This window comes from Labrus bergylta, chromosome 4, assembly GCF_963930695.1.
Source record: "Labrus bergylta chromosome 4, fLabBer1.1, whole genome shotgun sequence".
Classification (NCBI taxonomy): domain Eukaryota; kingdom Metazoa; phylum Chordata; class Actinopteri; order Labriformes; family Labridae; genus Labrus; species Labrus bergylta.
The window spans coordinates 4,267,049-4,291,728 of NC_089198.1; the positions used below are offsets into that span (position 1 = coordinate 4,267,049).

At 42.3% G+C, this 24,680-nt stretch overlaps 1 protein-coding gene across 1 annotated transcript in view; it reads right to left on the reverse strand.

Annotated features, from left to right (window-relative positions):
• Positions 1–8,840: 8,840 nt before the first annotated feature.
• The window catches only part of marchf11 (membrane-associated ring finger (C3HC4) 11), a 30,557-nt gene continuing 14,717 nt past the window's right edge, over positions 8,841–24,680 (reverse strand). Inside the window, exons 3-4 of the mRNA XM_020656654.3 lie at positions 13,313–13,505; positions 8,841–11,235 (exon numbers count right to left, since the gene is read on the reverse strand). Coding sequence (XP_020512310.2) covers positions 10,913–11,235; positions 13,313–13,505 — 516 coding nt within the window. The 3' untranslated portion in view covers positions 8,841–10,912. The remainder of the gene's footprint in view (positions 11,236–13,312; positions 13,506–24,680) is intronic.

Genomic DNA, 24,680 nt, shown 5'->3' on the forward strand with positions numbered 1-24,680 from the left:
CAGTTCACCCTCAAACGTTGACTTGTCGGTGTATCTGACGACCACGCAGCGAGCATGTTGTTAGTTTCCAGCATCACTGTAGCGTCTTCTTTCTTCTTCTGTTTTGTTTTCTTTGTCTTATCTTACTATCTGCTCGTCTGTTTTTATATTCTTTTTCTGTTGATCTATCAGGTTTTTATTCTTGAATAGCTCTCTCTCTCTTTTTGAAGAGCGTTTAATTAAAATGAAAAAGCCATGATGGAACTACAACTCTTCACCTCACGTATTCCCTTCTCTGTAGAGGAGTATACATCGCACTTAACCGCGTGTTAACCGTGTGTTAACCATGTCTTAACCGTGCCTTAACCGCGTGTTAACCGCACCTTATTGATGTCATTGCTGTGGTAGCCTGAACCAGCAGACGTGGAGTTTCAGGACCAAGCTCTCCTATTTTTCAACATATCTACCTTCATAATTAATACAAAGCCCTTCAGTATAAAGCACTAGATGTTATTCTCTTTGCAGGGGGGGGTACTGAAATTTACAGAGCTGAGAATTCAGTATTTAACAGATGCAGTGTGGACAGCTAGCATGCGATAAGACGTTAAGACACTGTTAAGGCGCGGTTAAGGCACGGTTAACACACGGTTAACACGAGGTTCACACGCGGTTAAGACGTGGTTAAGGTGCGGTTAAGGCACGGTTAAGGCGCGGTTAAGGCACGGTTATAGTGATAGTGGTGATAGTGATGTCATTGCTGTGGTAGCCTGAACCAGCAGACGTGGAGTTTCAGGACCAATCAGCCCACAAAAATGGATCATGTGATGTCGTAGTGCGTCATAGTGAACGACAATCAAATCCACTTTAGCTGTCTCTTAGAGGCCCCTCTCCCCATGTAGCTCTCTGGAAGCCTTCCTGGGGCAGAACACTGCAGGGCTGCCACTAGCTCCATGTGACAGAAATGAGAGACATGGAATGTTTATCGTTGCCGTGGTAACAACAGATATTACATCAAAGACCTCTGCATAATGAGACGCGGTTAAGACGCGGTTAAGACGCGGTTAACACGCGGTTAAGACGTGGTGTAGGTACAGATTCCTGTTGAGAAAGAAGAAGTCAACCTAGAGGGAAAAAACAGATTCGATTAATCTAAAATATCTTCACTGCTGCGGGTCCTATTTATAACTTTGCCAGGTTAGTTATATGATGTCACTGATGATGTCACTGATGATGTCAGAGCAACCATGTCGCGCATTAAGTGCACAGAAGTAACGACCTGTGACATCATCAGTGACATCACAGAGCGTGCCATCAGAGGTTATAAATAGGACCCCTCTCCCTCTAAGAGGTCACTTATTGATAATGCCACGCAGACGCAGAGGAGATTCTCGCCCCGTTCGCAGGCGCAGGAGGGCCCGCAGGTCCACTGCTACACGCAGACATAGGACAGTTGCTCGTCGCAGACGCTAAGCTGCTTCAATAAACATGTAGCATAGGCATCAAAACACACTCTACTCTTTGTCTTTATGTAATGGAACAGTTTCATATGTTAAACTGATTCTTAGATATTTTTAGTTTTATTTATATTTTAGGTTAAAAAAAAGAAAGTTAGACGGAGCATGAGGGAGAACAGAGCGCCCTGATGACGCCAGTCTCATCCTATTCTTTCTGTACTGAAGTCAGTGTGCTGTGTCTCAGAGATGGTTACATCCTTGTTGGCTTTCAAACGGACCAATCCAAGGACTGGATCGGAATGACATCATCAGTGACATCACCAGAGGTTTTAAATAGGGGGCAGTTCACCCTCAAACGTTGACTTGTCGGTGTATCTGACGACCACGCAGCGAGCATGTTGTTAGTTTCCAGCATCACTGTAGCGTCTTCTTTCTTCTTCTGTTTTGTTTTCTTTGTCTTATCTTACTATCTGCTCGTCTGTTTTTATATTCTTTTTCTGTTGATCTATCAGGTTTTTTTTCTTGAATAGCTCGCTCTCTCTTTTTGAAGAGCGTTTAATTAAAATGAAAAAGCCATGATGGAACTACAACTCTTCAACCTCACGTATTCCCTTCTCTGTAGAGGAGTATACATCGCACTTAACCGCGTGTTAACCGTGTGTTAACCATGTCTTAACCGTGCCTTAACCGCGTGTTAACCGCACCTTAGTGATGTCATTGCTGTGGTAGCCTGAACCAGCAGACGTGGAGTTTCAGGACCAAGCTCTCCTATTTTTCAACATATCTACCTTCATAATTAATACAAAGCCCTTCAGTATAAAGCACTAGATGTTATTCTCTTTGCAAGGGGGGGGTACTGAAATTTACAGAGCTGAGAATTCAGTATTTAACAGATGCAGTGTGGACAGCTAGCATGCGATAAGACGTTAAGACACTGTTAAGGCGCGGTTAAGGCACGGTAAACACACGGTTAACACGAGGTTCACACGCGGTTAAGACGCGGTTAAGGCGCGGTTAAGGCACGGTTAAGGCGCGGTTAACACGCGGTTAAGACGCGGTTAAGGCGCGGTTAAGGCACGGTTAACACACGGTTAACACGAGGTTCACACGCGGTTAAGACGCGGTTAAGGCGCGGTTAAGGCACGGTTAAGGCGCGGTTAAGACGCGGTTAAGGCGCGGTTAAGACGTGGTGTAGGTACAGATTCCTGTTGAGAAAGAAGAAGTCAACCTAGAGGGAAAAAACAGATTCGATTAATCTAAAATATCTTCACTGCAGTGGGTCCTATTTATAACTTTGCCAGGTTAGTTATATGATGTCACTGATGATGTCACTGATGATGTCAGAGCAACCATGTCGCGCATTAAGTGCACAGAAGTAACGACCTGTGACATCATCAGTGACATCACAGAGCGTGCCATCAGAGGTTATAAATAGGACCCCTCTCCCTCTAAGAGGTCACTTATTGATAATGCCACGCAGACGCAGAGGAGATTCTCGTCCCGTTCGCAGGCGCAGGAGGGCCCGCAGGTCCACTGCTACACGCAGACATAGGACAGTTGCTCGTCGCAGACGCTAAGCTGCTTCAATAAACATGTAGCATAGGCATCAAAACACACTCTACTCTTTGTCTTTATGTAATGGAACAGTTTCATATGTTAAACTGATTCTTAGATATTTTTAGTTTTATTTATATTTTAGGTTAAAAAAAAGAAAGTTAGACGGAGCATGAGGGAGAACAGAGCGCCCTGATGACGCCAGTTTCATCTTATTCTTTCTGTACTGAAGTCAGTGTGCTGTGTCTCAGAGATGGTTACATCCTTGTTGGCTTTCAAACGGACCAATCCAAGGACTGGATCGGAATGACATCATCAGTGACATCACCAGAGGTTTTAAATAGGGGGCAGTTCACCCTCAAACGTTGACTTGTCGGTGTATCTGACGACCACGCAGCGAGCATGTTGTTAGTTTCCAGCATCACTGTAGCGTCTTCTTTCTTCTTCTGTTTTGTTTTCTTTGTCTTATCTTACTATCTGCTCGTCTGTTTTTATATTCTTTTTCTGTTGATCTATCAGGTTTTTTTTCTTGAATAGCTCTCTCTCTCTTTTTGAAGAGCGTTTAATTAAAATGAAAAAGCCATGATGGAACTACAACTCTTCAACCTCACGTATTCCCTTCTCTGTAGAGGAGTATACATCGCACTTAACCGCGTGTTAACCGTGTGTTAACCATGTCTTAACCGTGCCTTAACCGCGTGTTAACCGCACCTTAGTGATGTCATTGCTGTGGTAGCCTGAACCAGCAGACGTGGAGTTTCAGGACCAAGCTCTCCTATTTTTCAACATATCTACCTTCATAATTAATACAAAGCCCTTCAGTATAAAGCACTAGATGTTATTCTCTTTGCAGGGGGGGGTACTGAAATTTACAGAGCTGAGAATTCAGTATTTAACAGATGCAGTGTGGACAGCTAGCATGCGATAAGACGTTAAGACACTGTTAAGGCGCGGTTAAGGCACGGTAAACACACGGTTAACACGAGGTTCACACGCGGTTAAGACGCGGTTAAGGCGCGGTTAAGGCACGGTTAAGGCGCGGTTAAGACGCGGTTAAGGCGCGGTTAAGACGTGGTGTAGGTACAGATTCCTGTTGAGAAAGAAGAAGTCAACCTAGAGGGAAAAAACAGATTCGATTAATCTAAAATATCTTCACTGCAGTGGGTCCTATTTATAACTTTGCCAGGTTAGTTATATGATGTCACTGATGATGTCACTGATGATGTCAGAGCAACCATGTCGCGCATTAAGTGCACAGAAGTAACGACCTGTGACATCATCAGTGACATCACAGAGCGTGCCATCAGAGGTTATAAATAGGACCCCTCTCCCTCTAAGAGGTCACTTATTGATAATGCCACGCAGACGCAGAGGAGATTCTCGTCCCGTTCGCAGGCGCAGGAGGGCCCGCAGGTCCACTGCTACACGCAGACGTAGGACAGTTGCTCGTCGCAGACGCTAAGCTGCTTCAATAAACATGTAGCATAGGCATCAAAACACACTCTACTCTTTGTCTTTATGTAATGGAACAGTTTCATATGTTAAACTGATTCTTAGATATTTTTAGTTTTATTTATATTTTAGGTTAAAAAAAAGAAAGTTAGACAGAGCATGAGGGAGAACAGAGCGCCCTGATGACGCCAGTTTCATCTTATTCTTTCTGTACTGAAGTCAGTGTGCTGTGTCTCAGAGATGGTTACATCCTTGTTGGCTTTCAAACGGACCAATCCAAGGACTGGATCGGAATGACATCATCAGTGACATCACCAGAGGTTTTAAATAGGGGGCAGTTCACCCTCAAACGTTGACTTGTCGGTGTATCTGACGACCACGCAGCGAGCATGTTGTTAGTTTCCAGCATCACTGTAGCGTCTTCTTTCTTCTTCTGTTTTGTTTTCTTTGTCTTATCTTACTATCTGCTCGTCTGTTTTTATATTCTTTTTCTGTTGATCTATCAGGTTTTTTTTCTTGAATAGCTCTCTCTCTCTTTTTGAAGAGCGTTTAATTAAAATGAAAAAGCCAGGTTGGAACTACAACTCTTCACCTCACGTATTCCCTTCTCTGTAGAGGAGTATACATCGCACTTAACCGCGTGTTAACCGCGTGTTAACCGTGTGTTAACCATGTCTTAACCGTGCCTTAACCGCGTGTTAACCGCACCTTAGTGATGTCATTGCTGTGGTAGCCTGAACCAGCAGACGTGGAGTTTCAGGACCAAGCTCTCCTATTTTTCAACATATCTACCTTCATAATTAATACAAAGCCTTTCAGTATAAAGCACTAGATGTTATTCTCTTTGCAGGGGGGGGTACTGAAATTTACAGAGCTGAGAATTCAGTATTTAACAGATGCAGTGTGGACAGCTAGCATGCGATAAGACGTTAAGACACTGTTAAGGCCCTCTCCCCATGTAGCTCTCTGGAAGCCTTCCTGGGGCAGAACACTGCAGGGCTGCCACTAGCTCCATGTGACAGAAATGAGAGACATGGAATGTTTATCGTTGCCGTGGTAACAACAGATATTACATCAAAGACCTCTGCATAATGAAGCGTGAGCTGCTACTGAAAGCTGCCGTACTGTCGCTGTATGAGCTGCTGCGATAAAAACGTTATGTAAATGATACTCTGATACGTTAGCTCGTCTGTAAACTTGCGCTCGCGTCAACAAGGAGTGGGCTCTATAAGGGAAAAAAAATAACTTTTTTGTCGGCGAACCGCGAGCTGTTTATCGTGAAGCCTCTGTGGTGTGATTTGAGTCTCTGCTGCTCGTTAATTATGAAGGTAGATATGTTGCAAAATAGGAGAGCGTGTAGAATGTGATGTGAGAACTTGAAGGAAAAAAAGTGAACTTGTATAAAACAAATTTGTACTTGTAGAAATATACAAATAGTAGAAAAGGGCAAAGATACAAGACTGTGTACATAATTTTTGTCCTGAGTCAAGGGACTACCTATCCCACAATCCCTTGCAAATTATATCATTTCTTCTTAAAAGTAACTTGAGTCGTTATAGTGTTTATACTGTTAATGCAAGTGTTGTACTATCTTGTAGTTTGTGATTGTGGTGAATATATAAACCGCATTCACTGGAAACTTACTTCTGATTGGCCAATTCCCCCCACATGCAGACACACAGCGAGGGGAGGGGGGAGGAGGGAGGGGGAGGGGGCCTTTCCACAAGTACAAATTTGTTTTTCTACAGACATCTCGCAAAATGTGTTGCAAAACTCAAGCAGCGCAGATTCACGACAGAAAAGTAGTGGATTTTTTATACAAGTAAACATTTTTACATACATGTTCACTTTTTTTCCTTCAACTTCTCACATCACATTCATGTGCGGTTAAGGCGCGGTTAAGGCGCGGTTAAGACGCGGTTAAGGCGCGGTTAAGACGCGGTTAAGGCACAGTTAAGACGCGGTTAAGGCGCGGTTAAGGCGCAGTTAAGGCACGGTTAAGACGCGGTTAACACGCGGTTAAGACGCGGTTAAGGGGCAGGTAAGGCGCAGTTAAGACGCGGTTAAGGCACGGTTAAGACGCGGTTAAGGCACGGTTAAGACGCGGTTAAGGCGCGGTTAAGGCGCGGTTAAGGCGCGGTTAAGGGGCAGGTAAGGCGCGGTTAAGACGCGGTTAAGGCACGGTTAAGACGCGGTTAAGGCGCGGTTAAGGGGCAGGTAAGGCGCGGTTAAGACGCGGTTAAGACGCGGTTAAGGCGCGGTTAAGGCGCGGTTAAGGGGCAGGTAAGGCGCAGTTAAGGCGCGGTTAAGGCACGGTTAAGACGTGGTTAAGGGGCAGGTAAGGCGCAGTTAAGACGCGGTTAAGGCACGGTTAAGACGCGGTTAAGGCGCGGTTAAGGCACGGTTAAGACGCGGTTAAGGCACGGTTAAGGCGTGGTTAACACACGGTTAAGGCGCGGTTAAGGCACGGTTAAGACGCGGTTAAGGCGCAGTTAAGGCACGGTTAAGACACGGTTAACACGCGGTTAACACGCGGTTAAGACGCGGTTAAGACACGGTTAAGACGTGGTGTAGGTACAGATTCCTGTTGAGAAAGAAGAAGTCAACCTAGAGGGAAAAAACAGAGATTTGATTAATCTAAAATATCTTCACTGCAGTGGGTCCTATTTATAACTTTGCCAGGTTAGTTATATGATGTCACTGATGATGTCACTGATGATGTCAGAGCAACCATGTCGCGCATTAAGTGCACAGAAGTAACGACCTGTGACATCATCAGTGACATCACAGAGCGTGCCATCAGAGGTTATAAATAGGACCCCTCTCCCTCTAAGAGGTCACTTATTGATAATGCCACGCAGACGCAGAGGAGATTCTCGTCCCGTTCGCAGGCGCAGGAGGGCCCGCAGGTCCACTGCTACACGCAGACATAGGACAGTTGCTCGTCGCAGACGCTAAGCTGCTTCAATAAACATGTAGCATAGGCATCAAAACACACTCTACTCTTTGTCTTTATGTAATGGAACAGTTTCATATGTTAAACTGATTCTTAGATATTTTTAGTTTTATTTATATTTTAGGTTAAAAAAAAGAAAGTTAGACGGAGCATGAGGGAGAACAGAGCGCCCTGATGACGCCAGTTTCATCTTATTCTTTCTGTACTGAAGTCAGTGTGCTGTGTCTCAGAGATGGTTACATCCTTGTTGGTTTTCAAATGGACCAATCCAAGGACTGAAACAGAATGACATCATCAGTGACATCACCAGATGTCACTTTCTTCTTCTGTTTTGTTTTCTTTGTCTTATCTTACTATCTGCTCGTCTGTTTTTATATTCTTTTTCTGTTGATCTATCAGGTTTTTTTTCTTGAATAGCTCTCTCTCTCTTTTTGAGTTTCATCTCATTCTTTCTGTACTGAAGTCAGTGTGCTGTGTCTCAGAGATGGTTACATCATCATTGGTTTCAAATGGACCAGTTACAGACTACCTTAATTGCTCAAATAATTTCTTTGTCATAAGGGAATATCATACATTTAGAAGAGAGCGCCGGTGACGTCAACAGCGCCTTTCTGAAAAGTTGAAAGATTTTCAACTTGAGCGCTCGGAAGAAAAGAAGCTGCGTCTTTTCTCCAGGTGGACGCACAGCTTCAAACGCTGTCTACTCATTGAAAACAATAGACGTTGACTAAGACGCTGGCGCTAAAAAGAAGCTAGGTCGACACGGGGTGTGTTAGTTAGTTACTTTACACAGCAGCCTCTACCATCAGTGTGTGAATGTGTTTGACCTGCAGTGTAAAAGAGCTTTGAGTAGTCAGAAGACCAGAAAAGTGCTATACAAGTTCATTTACTATCTAACATTTCTAAACTTAAATAAATGATTAGAGTGTGTTTTGACTACGGGGAATAAGTGAAGTGATTAACTACACAGAGGTTGGCATAGTTAACCCAAGGTGTGACTTCATTAACCATTAACCCCTTAACAAAGACGTTAACATTGACAGCAGTTAATTCCGTTTATAATAACTTTTTGTTTTACATAATCAATGGCAGCGATTCTCTGTGAGTGACATTTTACTGTCAGAGTGGTGCAAGGTTTCTTTTGTATTTTAAGACATACAGTACCGCTTTGTCCATGGGAGACACCAACACCAACACAAAGCAAAGGTTTCTCACATGCTCTATTCACAGACATTTTTCAGGCTAAGCTGCATGTGTGAAACTCAAACGGTCAAATTGTTCACCCCTACTTTACCCTGAGTTCTGTGAGTTGGTGTGAGCTGGTGTGAAAATACCCCTGGAAATATTCTAGAGTGTTGAGCAGAGTCAGACAGAGAGCTCCCTCAGCTCCGATTGGGTCTGCTTTTGAATGCACTTAAATTTAATTTGAAATCCAGGAAATGACCCACACTGCTGTCTTTTTATATAAATATTCTTTATACATCACATCCATGTTACAGTCTAAAGAAATAGAAATACAGCCGACAGCAAAAGTCACATTCTGTGCATTCATTGAAGGCGTCGCCGCCCCACCTCCTAAGGCACCAAAAATAAATAGATAAAAAATACCAAAAAACCAACCCCCCCCATCCCCGAAACCCCACAACCCAAACACCACGGGGCTCCTGGAAGCTCAAAACAATGGATAACACACATCCAAAACACATGTTTTTTTTGACAGCTGTATTTATACAGGCACAAATCACTTGAGGATCAAGTTAAAAAAAAGGTTTAAAACATGACCATTTTTACTGCCCGCATTGTTGAAACGTAAACTTCAACGTCTTTCTGACATCAGGGTTTTACTTTTTCTTGTGCGATTCTATCTGACACTCTACCATCCTCCTCCGTCTGATGCTTTCTGGAAGAGTCTGCTCCTCCAACAGAAAAGGTTTTATATATAAAACAGTTGAGCAGTTTCACAAAGATCCTTTATAAATCCAAATCTTTGATCACTTCTACCACATTGATCGTACTGATGCATGACTCCATCTAGAAGAGGCTTAGATATCTGAAGTGTTTATATCCTGGTATCAATCCCCTCATGATGTCAAGATCCAAGTACGGCTCAGAATAAACTGCGGCTGACTAAGTAAAGATTGAACTAAAAACTAGAACCCGACCGATTGACCGACCACCCGATAATATCGGCCGATGTTAGCACATCAAGTGACTATCAGTATCGGCTAATTTCATCCAATAGATTTATTAACCACTCAAATATAAATTAATTTGAGTTTCAATTTGTATTGCACTAGCAGTTCTCTTTCACCAGCAGAGGGCGCAATATGGATTACTACAAGCATCATCACTCTCCAGAGTATCAAGCGGTGATACACGGACATGCACAGTTACTCTCCAGTTGAGTGACCATCTTGTCTTCATTATAAATCTTTTCCACAAGTGTGTTAAAAACCGCGTTCGAGGGATCAACACAAAAAATGTGTATATCTATATCAATCTATCTCTAAAGATCAAAGAGGGATCAAATAAAGATATTGACGATATATCGGTATGTGATTTTTCTTCCTAACATCGATATCGGCATTGGCCCCAAAAAAAATCCATATTGGTCGGGCCCTACTAAAAACAGGACGACTGCGTCAGATGAGACTGTGAGATGTGATTAATGTTGAGCTGAGCTCGACGATGAGTTGAGACTGAAAATCAGGAAGTGATTGAATGAAGCGGAGCACAGATGTGAGTAACATAGATCCAACTTCTCACATTTATGTAGACATATTAGAAAGTGAATTACCAAGAAATAGGAAACAATGGGATTGTAAAATGAAGCTTTAGCGGTTTATGTGGAGATATTGTTAAGATCATTGATATAGTCTTGATACATGTCGGCCATATTGCTGCATTCATGTCATGTGCCGTTCTTTAAAAAGGGTTTAGGGTTCGTTCCAAACATAAACAATGTTTATGGAAAACTGACACTAATTAACTGAAAGAGCAAACTCGCCTTATTGCCTCCAATCAATCAATTAACAGCATACAACAAATCTTGACTGGTTTAGAGTACAGGTAGTACCCCGCCTCTCGTCCAATGACAGCTGGGATCGGCTCCAGCCCCCCGCGACCTGGATGGATGTATTGATGGGATATCAAATCTCACAAAGCCAACTCTACAAGCTTGAGATTTGCCGCCATGTTTTTTCCAGCTTTACGTTCGATCTAACATGACATGACTGCTGCAAAGTGGTCTGGAAAACAAAGAGTGTAAGGTGAGGATGTGAGATGAGTAACACAAAGGCAACATTGTCACCTGACTGAACTGTTTGAGATCTTTTGAGGGCCGGCCTCAGAGCAGCAAAAACAACTTTTTAGAAACTCTTTAGAAAAACATTTGGTAACAGAAAAAGATCTGCAAAAGAAGAAGAACTCATACTGGAAACGGTCCAGAGAAGCTCAGATCGTTGCCACCTTGTGCAAACCATCAGATGTTATGTCCCTGTATAAATACCGCCTGGTGTCACACGGATGTTACACGAATCACCACCTCTCCTGAGTCGCTGTCCTGGCTGAGGTTGTTTCGGGGTACAAAGCCGGGGCAGAATGGGGCCAAGCAGAGGCAGGTCCACGGTTGCGACCTCAGCTGGGTGGGGTTTAAAGGGCCACCGGGCCCAAAGGTGGCCAAAGGCAACCAAAGCGTCCTGGGGTTCAAAGAGGAGTGGCCAGTGCTCGTCTCCTCCAAGTCCTTGGCCTTATTGTAGCTCTGAACGTCCCAGTGGAGGTTGACGGCCCGCCAGCGCATGAAGACGTTGTACACTGCTGCCCCCTCGTGGACAATCAGACCTGTTACAAGGACAAAAAAATCATCTTGATCCACTGGTATGATCACTTTTTTAATGCTAATCCAACTGATATTTAAAGCTCCTGGAAATAATTGGAATCCGATTTTTTTAAATGTGTTTTTTGTTTGTTTCTCTTCAACATGCATGTTTTTTCTTCCTTCTCCATGAATTCCTTGAAATAAGTAAAAGACATGTAGGCTTGTAGAGAGATTAAAGAGCCTGTGCTCAACTTGAAGGCTTCATATCAATAAATACCCATGAATGACGATGGGTGAAGATGATGATAAAAAATATACACCACAAATCTCAGGACAGTCAAATGTGATGCACAGACTCAGGAACACAGATGTGGGTACTTTGAAATTCAGAGTGACTTACACTTTCTGGGTGCATCATTCTCCATAAATAAAATGTATACACTCAGGGTATAACAGGTGTCGTGTCAACCTGTGTAAACACGAGTCGGTGTTTGTAGTGTAGTGAAGTGAAGCCGTCTGTGAATGATGGCGAAGCATTTATAGAGCAGCTGTAAGCTCTGACTGAACTAAAGCTGAGCTCCGTCTGTGCTATAGATTGTGTCTCACGTAACCTCGATAGAGAGGGAAAGAGCTTCTTTTTTCTATTTCAGACATAAAATAAAGGTTTTTAAAAGATGATAAGGGGGTACTGGTGACGCAGTGGAGGTTATAGTCCTTCAAGCGGGCGGCCCAGGTTCGAATCCCATCTGTGGCTCGTTTCCTGCTTGTCATTCCCTACTCTCTCTCTCTCCCTGATTTCCAACTCTATCCACTGTCCTGTCTCTCAATTTTAAAAAAAAGGCACCAAAAGCCCAAAAATTAATCTTTAAAAAAAAAAAAAAAAAAAAAAAGATGATAACAACTTTGACCAAATAAGAAAAACTCTTCTCTTTAGTCAGGAACGACCTTTTTAGTACGACTTGAATTCATTTCATTTGATCTCATGAAGCTTTATTTATTTTCAAGGGTGCAGTTTGTCAACAGGCAAAGCAGCAACCTGCTTGGGGCCCCAGGCCGATAGGGGACCCCCCTAAGGGTTGACAAACTTTAAACAACAGCAGTGGCTCAAAATGTGCAAATTTTGCAACGACAGTAGGAAACCTCCCTAAAGCCTGGCTCAGACTGCAGAATACTCGGGCAGATTTGAGGTCCAATTCCTCCTTCCCAACAATCCCTCCCGACTCAAGGCTGCTCGATAATCTGCCCAGATGATCTCGTAGTGTGAGTGGTATAAAGATCCAATCCTAACCTCCAGATAAGTGTAGAAGTGGGGACTGGCAGCAAACCGCACAGGTGAGCTCGACACCTGTAATGCTCATAGTAACAATCTGACCTCCAGCACTCACTGAAGAATATATAACCCATGTTGTCCTCGTCTCCTCAGACATTTCTTCACCCAAAACTTTTTGAAAAACTTTTTAACTGTGATTCCCTCTCTGTACAAAGCAGAATAATCACACATTTAACTGCCGGCTCATTTGTTTACGTGAGGTCACGTTAAGTGGTGCGTCCTCCGTCTGGCACGATAATCCTAATAAAATCCTGAAGTCTGTGAAGTGCTAATATTTTCACATTTTGTAGTGTGAGTGTGTTTGAGATTATGGAGAAGAAGATCTGTTAGGATTTCGCCCGATGTGTGTGATGTTACCCAAGTTAAAAAAATCGGGGAAGGATTTTAAAACTCCTGCAGTGTGAGCCAGGCTTAAGGGGGCCCCATCGGACCTCCCTCTCCATGCCCTGCTAAACGCTGCATGCATGTTTGCTGTGAAAACCAAAGTCTGTCAATGAAAGGTCAGCGAAGGAAAATGAAGAGGAATTATCTGTGTGGGAGTGAAAAAAAGAAAGAGTAAGCATCTGGACGATGAACGCTGGCTGGAGGGGCCCCCATTGGGTTTTGCTTAGAGCCTTGATGGACTCTAGAATCACCACTGTCATATTTAATTATCAACACAGTTTTTTTAAATGGATTAACCTCATGTATATTAACCATCTGTTAAATAATTACATATTTAATTGTCATGTTTATCTCAGCATGTTTGCACCGACGAGTCCCAGGCTCACCTACACAAACCAGGTCCATGAAGCCGTACATGCCGTAGCAGATCTGGAAGAGGACGTCGCGGCGCTGCCACACGGCCTGCGGGCTAAGAGCCGACCACAGGAGCCAGGAGATGCTCGCCACCAGGAAGAGAGAGCCCAGGAACACGGCGATGATCTGCACCTTCTCCACCAGAGTGATGGTGATGGACTGCCACTGCACACAGCAGAGAGAGAAACATGTGGTCTGAATGCAACACGAGAATGAAACATCCTCTCTTTTCTCAGAGTACTTCATCAGTTCTTTTCATGTAAAAAAATACAACCAAGTTATTTTTCTAGACTTCTGAATACTCAAAGTGCTTTTACACCGCAGGTCACCCATATATGAGTAAAGTGTCCATCAGTATTTCACTTATGAATCGTTTACATCACGACATATGTCTGTAATCCTTCCATAAAAAGAAACATTATCCAAAACAACCAGTTTTAATTGAAATGCATAGCATGTGACTTTCATTATGGAAACCACATAGAGGGAAGGGTTTTTTTTGTTTTTTTTTTACACCTTTAGAGATAGGACAAGTCAGAAACCACTGAGAGAGAGAGAGTGGGGAATGACATGCAGGAGAGGAGCCACAGGTCAGATTCGACCCCGGGCCGCCCCGCTTGGAGGACTACAGCCTCCGTACACTGGGCTCTAACCATTAGTCTGATCTGAAATCTAAATGTTCTACAAAGTTACTTAAACAAGAAAAAAATCGTGTTGAAGTGAATATCCCAAAAGTTTCAAATACCAGGATGAATTGTGGGGGAATAAAGTTGCATGATATCTAGAAAAATAAACCTCTATTTGGAATAATATGTGAACTGTGACTTTAAATGTCCCTCAAAATTAATAGTGGAGTTGGAAAAAGCAACGACAACAACAAAAGGTGGCATGTAGCCTAACATAAAGTTTGATGCACACACTTACCTAATATAGCCTGCCTTGCATGATTCTATTTTAGCAGCCTAAAGTGCATGAGAATGTGCTTTACCTTACTGGCTTGGTGAACGAAATAATTCAAATAAATAACCGATTATTCAGATTAAGAGTATTAATCCCTCTCTGCCTGGAATCACTCACCACCGCGGACGGGTTCTCTGCACGGCTGCAGCGTTAGATCGTGACGCAGCGTCAGATCGTGACGTAGCGTCAGATCGTGACGCACTATGGAATGCTGCTGCGTAACAAGGGAATGAGAGATCAAGGCCGCGTTCTCGAATTAAACTTAACAGAGGATTCAAAGGTAAACCAAAGAGGATCCGGACATCTGCGCGGAGCTCACTCCTCAGCCGTCTCTCTGATTTAAGACTTTCCTGAACAGAGGGCGACTCACAGACATCCCACCCTGCGCTGGTAAACAGGGAGTGATAACGAAAGTCTTCATAAGTTGTTTTAGAAGCATCCAGATTCGTTAGTAGAGTTATTGATCACGTGTGAAAATCCCGTAAGTAGAGCTTCAGAGGATTGTTTATCTGTGAGCTAAATCTTAAAGTTAACTTTGGTCCATTCTTGCATGCGATAAAATGTTGAACATCAGCATCGGAATACTATCGATGTCTTATATCAGCAAATCGAAGCGAGTGTAATTGTATAATTTTAATTTTTGCCTAGAAATTAGATACTAAGGTTTGCGCTTCTGAAATTAAGTATATTCCGTCTGCAATTTTCTATTACTAGTTATTTATTTATTATTTAACGCTTTGAATTATACTTTTCTCCACCTTTTTACGTTTAATCCCACCAAATTTAAGTTTATCCACTGTTGACAATGCTCTCTGTGTGCTGCTTTTAACTGCAGTGTGTTAATGACTTTTAAGATATTTTTTAAAATTTTACATCCTTTATTAATCCTCGGGTGATTACACTCTGTCATTTAGAGACACGCTTCTCACACACATCAGGCCTGAATTACACACAAGTAACAGGAGGACCTATGGCATGCATTCATGGACAGATGTCAGAGGGGACTGCTACACAGGGTGCCTGAGATTTTAGGGGTTTGGCGCCTGGATCAAGGGCTCCTATTCAGTACTCAGCAAGTGACCAATGATACAGTGGATTCTCATTTCACTTTAAGGATTATGTTTTTATGCTGCCTTGGAAAAATCAGTGCTAGTAATCTCCACAAGGAGGTCAGCCCTTACTTGTAGTTCAAGGAAATTGGGCGTCTTTAACAAGGGCATTGTTAAAATTTTGATTGTCCTTAGAGAACTACAATGTCAAGCTACTTTGTCCACATATATGCTAGTAACCTCTCCAAGGTAGACAGCCCATTAACTGTATGCAAAGTACATGGGCGCCTTTATCTATGGCATACACTGGATTCTAATTTCACTTACAATATGATTTTAAACTACCTTGTCAACGTATGTGCTAGGAACCTCTCCAAGGTAGTCATCCCTCAACTGTATGCAAAACACATGGGCTTCTTTAACGACGGTATTGTTGGGCTTTTGATTTTGCTTAGAGAATTTAGATGTCAAGCTACTTCGTCAACGTATGTGCTAGTAACCTCTCCAAGGTAGACAGCCCTCAACTGTATGCAAAGTACATGGGCTTTTAAATTGATGACATACTGGATTGTAATTTCCCTGTCAGGAATATGATTTTACGCTACCTCGTCAACATATGTGCTAGTAACCTCTCAAAGGTAGACAGCCCTCAACTGTATGCAAAGTACATGGGCGCCTTTATCTATGGCGTACACTGGATTCTAATTTCACATTCAGGAATAAGATTTTAAACTACCTTGTCAACGTATGTGCTAGTAACCTCTCCAAGATAGACAGCCCTCAACTGTATGCAAAGTACATGGGCGCCTTTATCTATGGCATACACTGGATTCTAATTTCACATTCAGGAATATGATTTTAAACTACCTTGTCAACGCATGTGCTAGTAACCTCTCCGAGGTAGACAGCCCTCAACTGTATGCAAAGTACATGGGCTTTTAAATTGATGGCATACTGGATTCTAATTTCCTTGTCAGGAATATGATTTTACGCTACCTCGTCAACGTATGTGCTAGTAACCTCTCCAAGGTAGACAGCCCTCAACTGCATGCAAAGTACATGGGCGCCTTTATCTATGGCGTACACTGGATTCTAATTTCACATTCAGGAATATGATTTTAAACTACCTTGTCAACGTATGTGCTAGTAACCTCTCCAAGGTAGACAGCCCTCAACTGTATGCAAAGTACATGGGCGCCTTTATCTATGGCATACACTGGATTCTAATTTCACATTCAGGAATATGATTTTAAACTACCTTGTCAACGTATGTGCTAGTAACCTCTCCAAGGTAGACAGCCCTCAACTGTATGCAAAGTACATGGGCGCCTTTATCTATGGCGTACACTGGATTCTAATTTAACATTCAGGAATATGATTTTAAACTACCTTGTCAACGTATGTGCTAGTAACCTCTCCAAGGTAGACAGCCCTCAACTGTATGCAAAGTACATGGGCGCCTTTATCTATGGCATACACTGGATTCTAATTTCCCTGTCAGGAATATAATTTTATGCTACTTCGTCAATGTATGTGCTAGTAACCTCTCCAAGGTAGACAGCCCTCAACTGTATGCAAAGTACATGAGCTTTTAAATTGATGGCATACTGGATTCTAATTTCCCTGTCAGGAATATGATTTTACGCTACCTCGTCAACGTATGTGCTAGTAACCTCTCCAAGGTAGACAGCCCTCAACTGTATGCAAAGTACATGGGCGCCTTTATCTATGGCGTACACTGGATTCTAATTTCCCTGTCAGGAATATGATTTTAAACTACCTTGTCAACGTATGTGCTAGTAACCTCTCCAAGGTAGACAGCCCTCAACTGTATGCAAAGTACATGGGCGCCTTTATCTATGGCATACACTGGATTCTAATTTCACATTCAGAAATATGATTTTAAACTACCTTGTCAACGTATGTGCTAGTAACCTCTCCAAGGTAGACAGCCCTCAACTGTATGCAAAGTACATGGGCTTTTAAATCGATGGCATACTGGATTCTAATTTCCCTGTCAGGAATATGATTTTATGCTACCTCGTCAACGTATGTCCTAGTAACCTCTCCAAGGTAGACAGCCCTCAACTGCATGCAAAGTACATGGGCGCCTTTATCTATGGCGTACACTGGATTCTAATTTCACATTCAGGAATATGATTTTAAACTACCTTGTCAACGTATGTGCTAGTAACCTCTCCAAGGTAGACAGCCCTCAACTGTATGCAAAGTACATGGGCGCCTTTATCTATGGCATACACTGGATTCTAATTTCCCTGTCAGGAATATAATTTTATGCTACTTCGTCAATGTATGTGCTAGTAACCCCTCCAAGGTAGACAGCCCGCAACTGTATGCAAAGTACATGGGCTTTTAAATTGATGGCATACTGGATTCTAATTTCCCTGTCAGGAATATGATTTTATGCTACCTCGTCAACGTATGTGCTAGTAACCTCTCCAAGGTAGACAGCCCTCAACTGCATGCAAAGTACATGGGCGCCTTTATCTATGGCGTACACTGGATTCTAATTTCACATTCAGGAATATGATTTTAAACTACCTTGTCAACGTATGTGCTAGTAACCTCTCCAAGGTAGACAGCCCTCAACTGTATGCAAAGTACATGGGCTTTTAAATCGATGGCATACTGGATTCTAATTTCCCTGTAAGGAATATGATTTTATGCTACCTCGTCAACGTATGTCCTAGTAACCTCTCCAAGGTAGACAGCCCTCAACTGCATGCAAAGTACATGGGCGCCTTTATCTATGGCGTACACTGGATTCTAATTTCACATTCAGGAATATGATTTTAAACTACCTTGTCAACGTATGTGCTAGTAACCTCTCCAAGGTAGACAGCCCTCAACTGTATGCAAAGTACATGGGCGCCTTTATCTATGGCGTACACTGGATTCTAATTTCACATTCAGGAATATGATTTTAAACTACCTTGTCAACGTATGTGCTAGTAACCTCTCCAAGGTAGACAGCCCTCAACTGTATGCAAAGTACATGGGCGCCTTTATCTATGGCATACACTGGATTCTAATTTCCCTGTCAGGAATATAATTTTATGCTACTTCGTCAATGTATGTGCTAGTAACCCCTCCAAGGTAGACAGCCCGCAACTGTATGCAAAGTACATGGGCTTTTAAATTGATGGCATACTGGATTCTAATTTCCCTGTCAGGAATATGATTTTATGCTACCTCGTCAACGTATGTGCTAGTAACCTCTCCAAGGTAGACAGCCCTCAACTGCATGCAAAGTACATGGGCGCCTTTATCTATGGCGTACACTGGATTCTAATTTCACATTCAGGAATATGATTTTAAACTACCTTGTCAACGTATGTGCTAGTAACCTCTCCAAGGTAGACAGCCCTCAACTGTATGCAAAGTACATGGGCTTTTAAATCGATGGCATACTGGATTCTAATTTCCCTGTCAGGAATATGATTTTATGCTACCTCGTCAACGTATGTCCTAGTAACCTCTCCAAGGTAGACAGCCCTCAACTGCATGCAAAGTACATGGGCGCCTTTATCTATGGCGTACACTGGATTCTAATTTCACATTCAGGAATATGATTTTAAACTACCTTGTCAACGTATGTGCTAGTAACCTCTCCAAGGTAGACAGCCCTCAACTGTATGCAAAGTACATGGGCGCCTTTATCTATGGCATACACTGGATTCTAATTTCCCTGTCAGGAATATAATTTTATGCTACTTCGTCAATGTATGTGCTAGTAACCCCTCCAAGGTAGACAGCCCTCAACTGTATGCAAAGTACATGGGCTTTTAAATTGATGGCATACTGGATTCTAATTTCCCTGTCAGGAATATGATTTTATGCTACCTCGTCAACGTATGTGCTAGTAACCTCTCCAAGGTAGACAGCCCTCAACTGCATGCAAAGTACATGGGCGCCTTTATCTATGGCGTACACTGGATTCTAATTTCACATTCAGGAATATGATTTTAAACTACCTTGTCAACGTATGTGCTAGTAACCTCTCCAAGGTAGACAGCCCTCAACTGTATGCAAAGTACATGGGCTTTTAAATCGATGGCATACTGGATTCTAATTTCAGTGTCAGGAATTTTTTTTACACTACCTTCTCAACGCATGTGCTAGTAACCTCTCCAAGGTAGTCATCCCTCAACTGTATGCAAAATACATGGGCTTTTTTAACAACGGTATTGTTGGGCTTTTGATTTTGCTTAGAGAATTTAGATGTCAAGCTACTTTGTCAACGTATGTGCTAGTAACCTCTCCCAGGTAGTCGGCTCTCAACTGTATGCAAAGTACATGGGCGCCTTAATCTATGGCATACACTGGATTCTAATTTCACATTCAGGAATATGATTTTACGCTACCTCGTCAACGTATGTGCTAGTAACCTCTCCAAGGTAGACAGCCCTCAACTGTATGCAAAGTACATGGGCTTTTAAATTGATGGCATACTGGATTCTAATTTCAGTGTCAGGAATATGATTTTAAATTACCTTGTCAACGTATGTGCTAGTAACCTCTCCAAGGTAGACAGCCCTCAACTGTATGCAAAGTACATGGGCGCCTTTATCTATGGCGTACACTGGATTCTAATTTCACATTCAGGAATAAGATTTTAAACTACCTTGTCAACGTATGTGCTAGTAACCTCTCCAAGATAGACAGCCCTCAACTGTATGCAAAGTACATGGGCGCCTTTATCTATGGCATACACTGGATTCTAATTTCACATTCAGGAATATGATTTTAAACTACCTTGTCAACGCATGTGCTAGTAACCTCTCCAAGGTAGACAGCCCTCAACTGTATGCAAAGTACATGGGCTTTTAAATCGATGGCATACTGGATTCTAATTTCAGTGTCAGGAATTTTTTTTACACTACCTTGTCAACGCATGTGCTAGTAACCTCTCTCAGGTAGTCATCCCTCAACTGTATGCAAAATACTTGGGCTTTTTTAACAACAGTATTGTTGGGCTTTTGATTTTGCTTAGAGAATTTAGATGTCAAGCTACTTTGTCAACGTATGTGCTAGTAACCACTCCCAGGTAGTCGGCCCTCAACTGTATGCAAAGTACATGGGCGCCTTTATCTATGGCAACAACAGTATTGTTGGGCTTTTGATTTTGCTTAGAGAATTTAGATGTCAAGCTACTTTGTCAACGTATGTGCTAGTAACCTCTCCCAGGTAGTCGGCCCTCAACTGTATGCAAAGTACATGGGCGCCTTTATCTATGGCATACAGCCCTCAACTGTATGCAAAGTACATGGGCGCCTTTATCTATGGCGTACACTGGATTCTAATTTCACATTCAGGAATAAGATTTTAAACTACCTTGTCAACGTATGTGCTAGTAACCTCTCCAAGATAGACAGCCCTCAACTGTATGCAAAGTACATGGGCTTTTAAATCGATGGCATACTGGATTCTAATTTCAGTGTCAGGAATATGATTTTAAATTACCTTGTCAACGTATGTGCTAGTAACCTCTCCAAGGTAGACAGCCCTCAACTGTATGCAAAGTACATGGGCGCCTTTATCTATGGCGTACACTGGATTCTAATTTCACATTCAGGAATAAGATTTTAAACTACCTTGTCAACGTATGTGCTAGTAACCTCTCCAAGGTAGACAGCCCTCAACTGTATGCAAAGTACATGGGCGCCTTTATCTATGGCGTACACTGGATTCTAATTTCACATTCAGGAATAGGATTTTAAACTACCTTGTTAACGTATGTGCTAGTAACCTCTCCAAGGTAGACAGCCCTCAACTGTATGCAAAGTACATGGGCTTTTAAATCGATGGCATACTGGATTCTAATTTCAGTGTCAGGAATTTTTTTTACACTACCTTGTCAACGCATGTGCTAGTAACCTCTCTCAGGTAGTCATCCCTCAACTGTATGCAAAATACATGGGCTTTTTTAACAACAGTATTGTTGGGCTTTTGATTTTGCTTAGAGAATTTAGATGTCAAACTACTTTGTCAACGTATGTGCTAGTAACCTCTCCCAGGTAGTCGGCCCTCAACTGTATGCAAAGTACATGGGCGCCTTTATCTATGGCATACACTGGATTCTAATTTCACATTCAGGAATATGATTTTAAACGACCTTGTCAACGTATGTGCTTGAAACCTCTCCAAGGTAGACAGCCCTCAACTGTATGCAAAGTACATGGGCGCCTTTATCTATGGCATACACTGGATTCTAATTTCACATTCAGGAATATGATTTTAAATTACCTTGTCAACGTATGTGCTAGTAACCTCTCCAAGGTAGACAGCCCTCAACTGTATGCAAAGTACATGGGCGCCTTTATCTATGGCGTACACTGGATTCTAATTTCACATTCAGGAATAAGATTTTAAACTACCTTGTCAACGTATGTGCAAGTAACCTCTCCAAGATAGACAGCCCTCAACTGTATACAAAGTACATGGGCGCCTTTGTCTATGGCATACACTGGATTCCAATTTCACATTCAGGAATATGATTTTAAACTACCTTGTCAACGCATGTGCTAGTAACCTCTCCGAGGTAGACAGCCCTCAACTGTATGCAAAGTACATGGGCTTTCAAATTGATGGCATACTGGATTCTAATTTCCTTGTCAGGAATATGATTTTACGCTACCTCGTCAACGTATGTGCTAGTCACCTCTCCAAGGTAGACAGCCCTCAACTGTATGCAAAGCACATGGGCTTTTAAATCGATGGCATACTGGATTCTAATTTCCCTGTCAGGAATATAATTTTATGCTACTTCGTCAACGTATGTGCTAGTAACCTCTCCAAGGTAGACAGCCCTCAACTGTATGCAAAGTACATAGGCTTTTAAATCGATGGCATACTGGATTCTAATTTCAGTGTCAGGAATTTTGTTTACACTACCTTGTCAACGCATGTGCTAGTAACCTCTCCAAGGTAGTCATCCCTCAACTGTATGCAAAATACATGGGCTTTTTTAACAACGGTATTGTTGGGCTTTTGATTTTGCTTAGAGAATTTAGATGTCAAGCTACTTTGTCAACGTATGTGCTAGTAACCTCTCCCAGGTAGTCGGCTCTCAACTGTATGCAAAGTACATGGGCGCCTTTATCTATGGCATGCACTGGATTCTAATTTCACATTCAGGAATATGATTTTAAACTACCTTGTCAACGTATGTGCTAGTAACCTCTCCAAGGTAGACAGCCCTCAACTGTATGCAAAGTACATGGGTTTTTAAATCGATGGCATACTGGATTCTAATTTCAGTGTCAGGAATTTTTTTTACACTACCTTGTCAACGCATGTGCTAGTAACCTCTCCAAGGTAGTCATCCCTCAACTGTATGCAAAATACATGGGCTTTTTTAACAACGGTATTGTTGGGCTTTTGATTTTGCTTAGAGAATTTAGATGTCAAGCTACTTTGTCAACGTATGTGCTAGTAACCTCTCCCAGGTAGTCGGCCCTCAACTGTATGCAAAGTACATCGGCGCCTTTATCTATGGCATACACTGGATTCTAATTTCACATTCAGGAATATGATTTTACACTGCCTTGTCAACGTATGTGCTAGTAACCTCTCCAAGGTAGACAGCCCTCAACTGTATGCAAAGTACATGGGCGCCTTTATCTATGGCATACACTGGATTCTAATTTCACATTCAGGAATATGATTTTACACTGCCTTGTCAACGTATGTGCTAGTAACCTCTCCAATGTAATGGGCCCTCAACTATATGCAAAACACATGGGCTTCTTTAACAAGGGCATTGTTGAAATTTTGATTATCCTTAGAGAACTAGAATGTCAAGCTAATTTGTCCACGTATGTGCTCGTAACCTCTCCAAGGTAGACAGCCCTCAACTGTATGCAAAGTACATGGGCTTTTAAATCGATGGCATACTGGATTCTAATTTCCCTGTCAGGAATATAATTTTATGCTACCTCGTCAACGTATGTGCTAGTAACCTCTCCAAGGTAGACAGCCCTCAACTGTATGCAAAGTACATGGGCGCCTTTATCTATGGCGTACACTGGATTCTAATTTCAAATTCAGGAATATGATTTTAAACTACCTTGTCAACGTATGTGCTAGTAACCTCTCCAAGGTAGACAGCCCTCAACTGTATGCAAAGTACATGGGCGCCTTTATCTATGGCGTACACTGGATTCTAATTTCACATTCAGGAATATGATTTTAAACTACCTTGTCAACGTATGTGCTAGTAACCTCTCCAAGGTAGACAGCCCTCAACTGTATGCAAAGTACATGGGCGCCTTTATCTATGGCGTACACTGGATTCTAATTTCACATTCAGGAATAGGATTTTAAACTACCTTGTTAACGTATGTGCTAGTAACCTCTCCAAGGTAGACAGCCCTCAACTGTATGCAAAGTACATGGGCTTTTAAATCGATGGCATACTGGATTCTAATTTCAGTGTCAGGAATTTTTTTTACACTACCTTGTCAACGCATGTGCTAGTAACCTCTCTCAGGTAGTCATCCCTCAACTGTATGCAAAATACATGGGCTTTTTTTACAACAGTATTGTTGGGCTTTTGAGTTTGCTTAGAGAATTTAGATGTCAAGCTACTTTGTCAACGTATGTGCTAGTAACCTCTCCCAGGTAGTCGGCCCTCAACTGTATGCAAAGTACATGGGCGCCTTTATCTATGGCATACACTGGATTCTAATTTCACATTCAGGAATATGATTTTAAACGACCTTGTCAACGTATGTGCTTGTAACCTCTCCAAGGTAGACAGCCCTCAACTGTATGCAAAGTACATGGGCTTTTAAATCGATGGCATACTGGATTCTAATTTCAGTGTCAGGAATTTTTTTTACACTACCTTGTCAACGCATGTGCTAGTAACCTCTCCAAGGTAGTCATCCCTCAACTGTATGCAAAATACATGGGCTTTTTTAACAACGGTATTGTTGGGCTTTTAATTTTGCTTAGAGAATTTAGATGTCAAGCTACTTTGTCAACGTATGTGCTAGTAACCTCTCCCAGGTAGTCGGCCCTCAACTGTATGCAAAGTACATGGGCGCCTTTATCTATGGCATACACTGGATTCTAATTTCACTTCCAATAATATGATTTTAAACTACCTTGTAAACGTATGTGCTAGTAACCTCTCCAAGGTAGACAGCCCTCAACTGTATGCCAAGTACATGGGCGCCTTTATCTATGGCATACACTGGATTCTAATTTCACATTCAGGAATATGATTTTACACTGCCTTGTAAACGTATGTGCTAGTAACCTCTCCAAGGTAATGGGCCCTCAACTATAGGCAAAACACATGGGC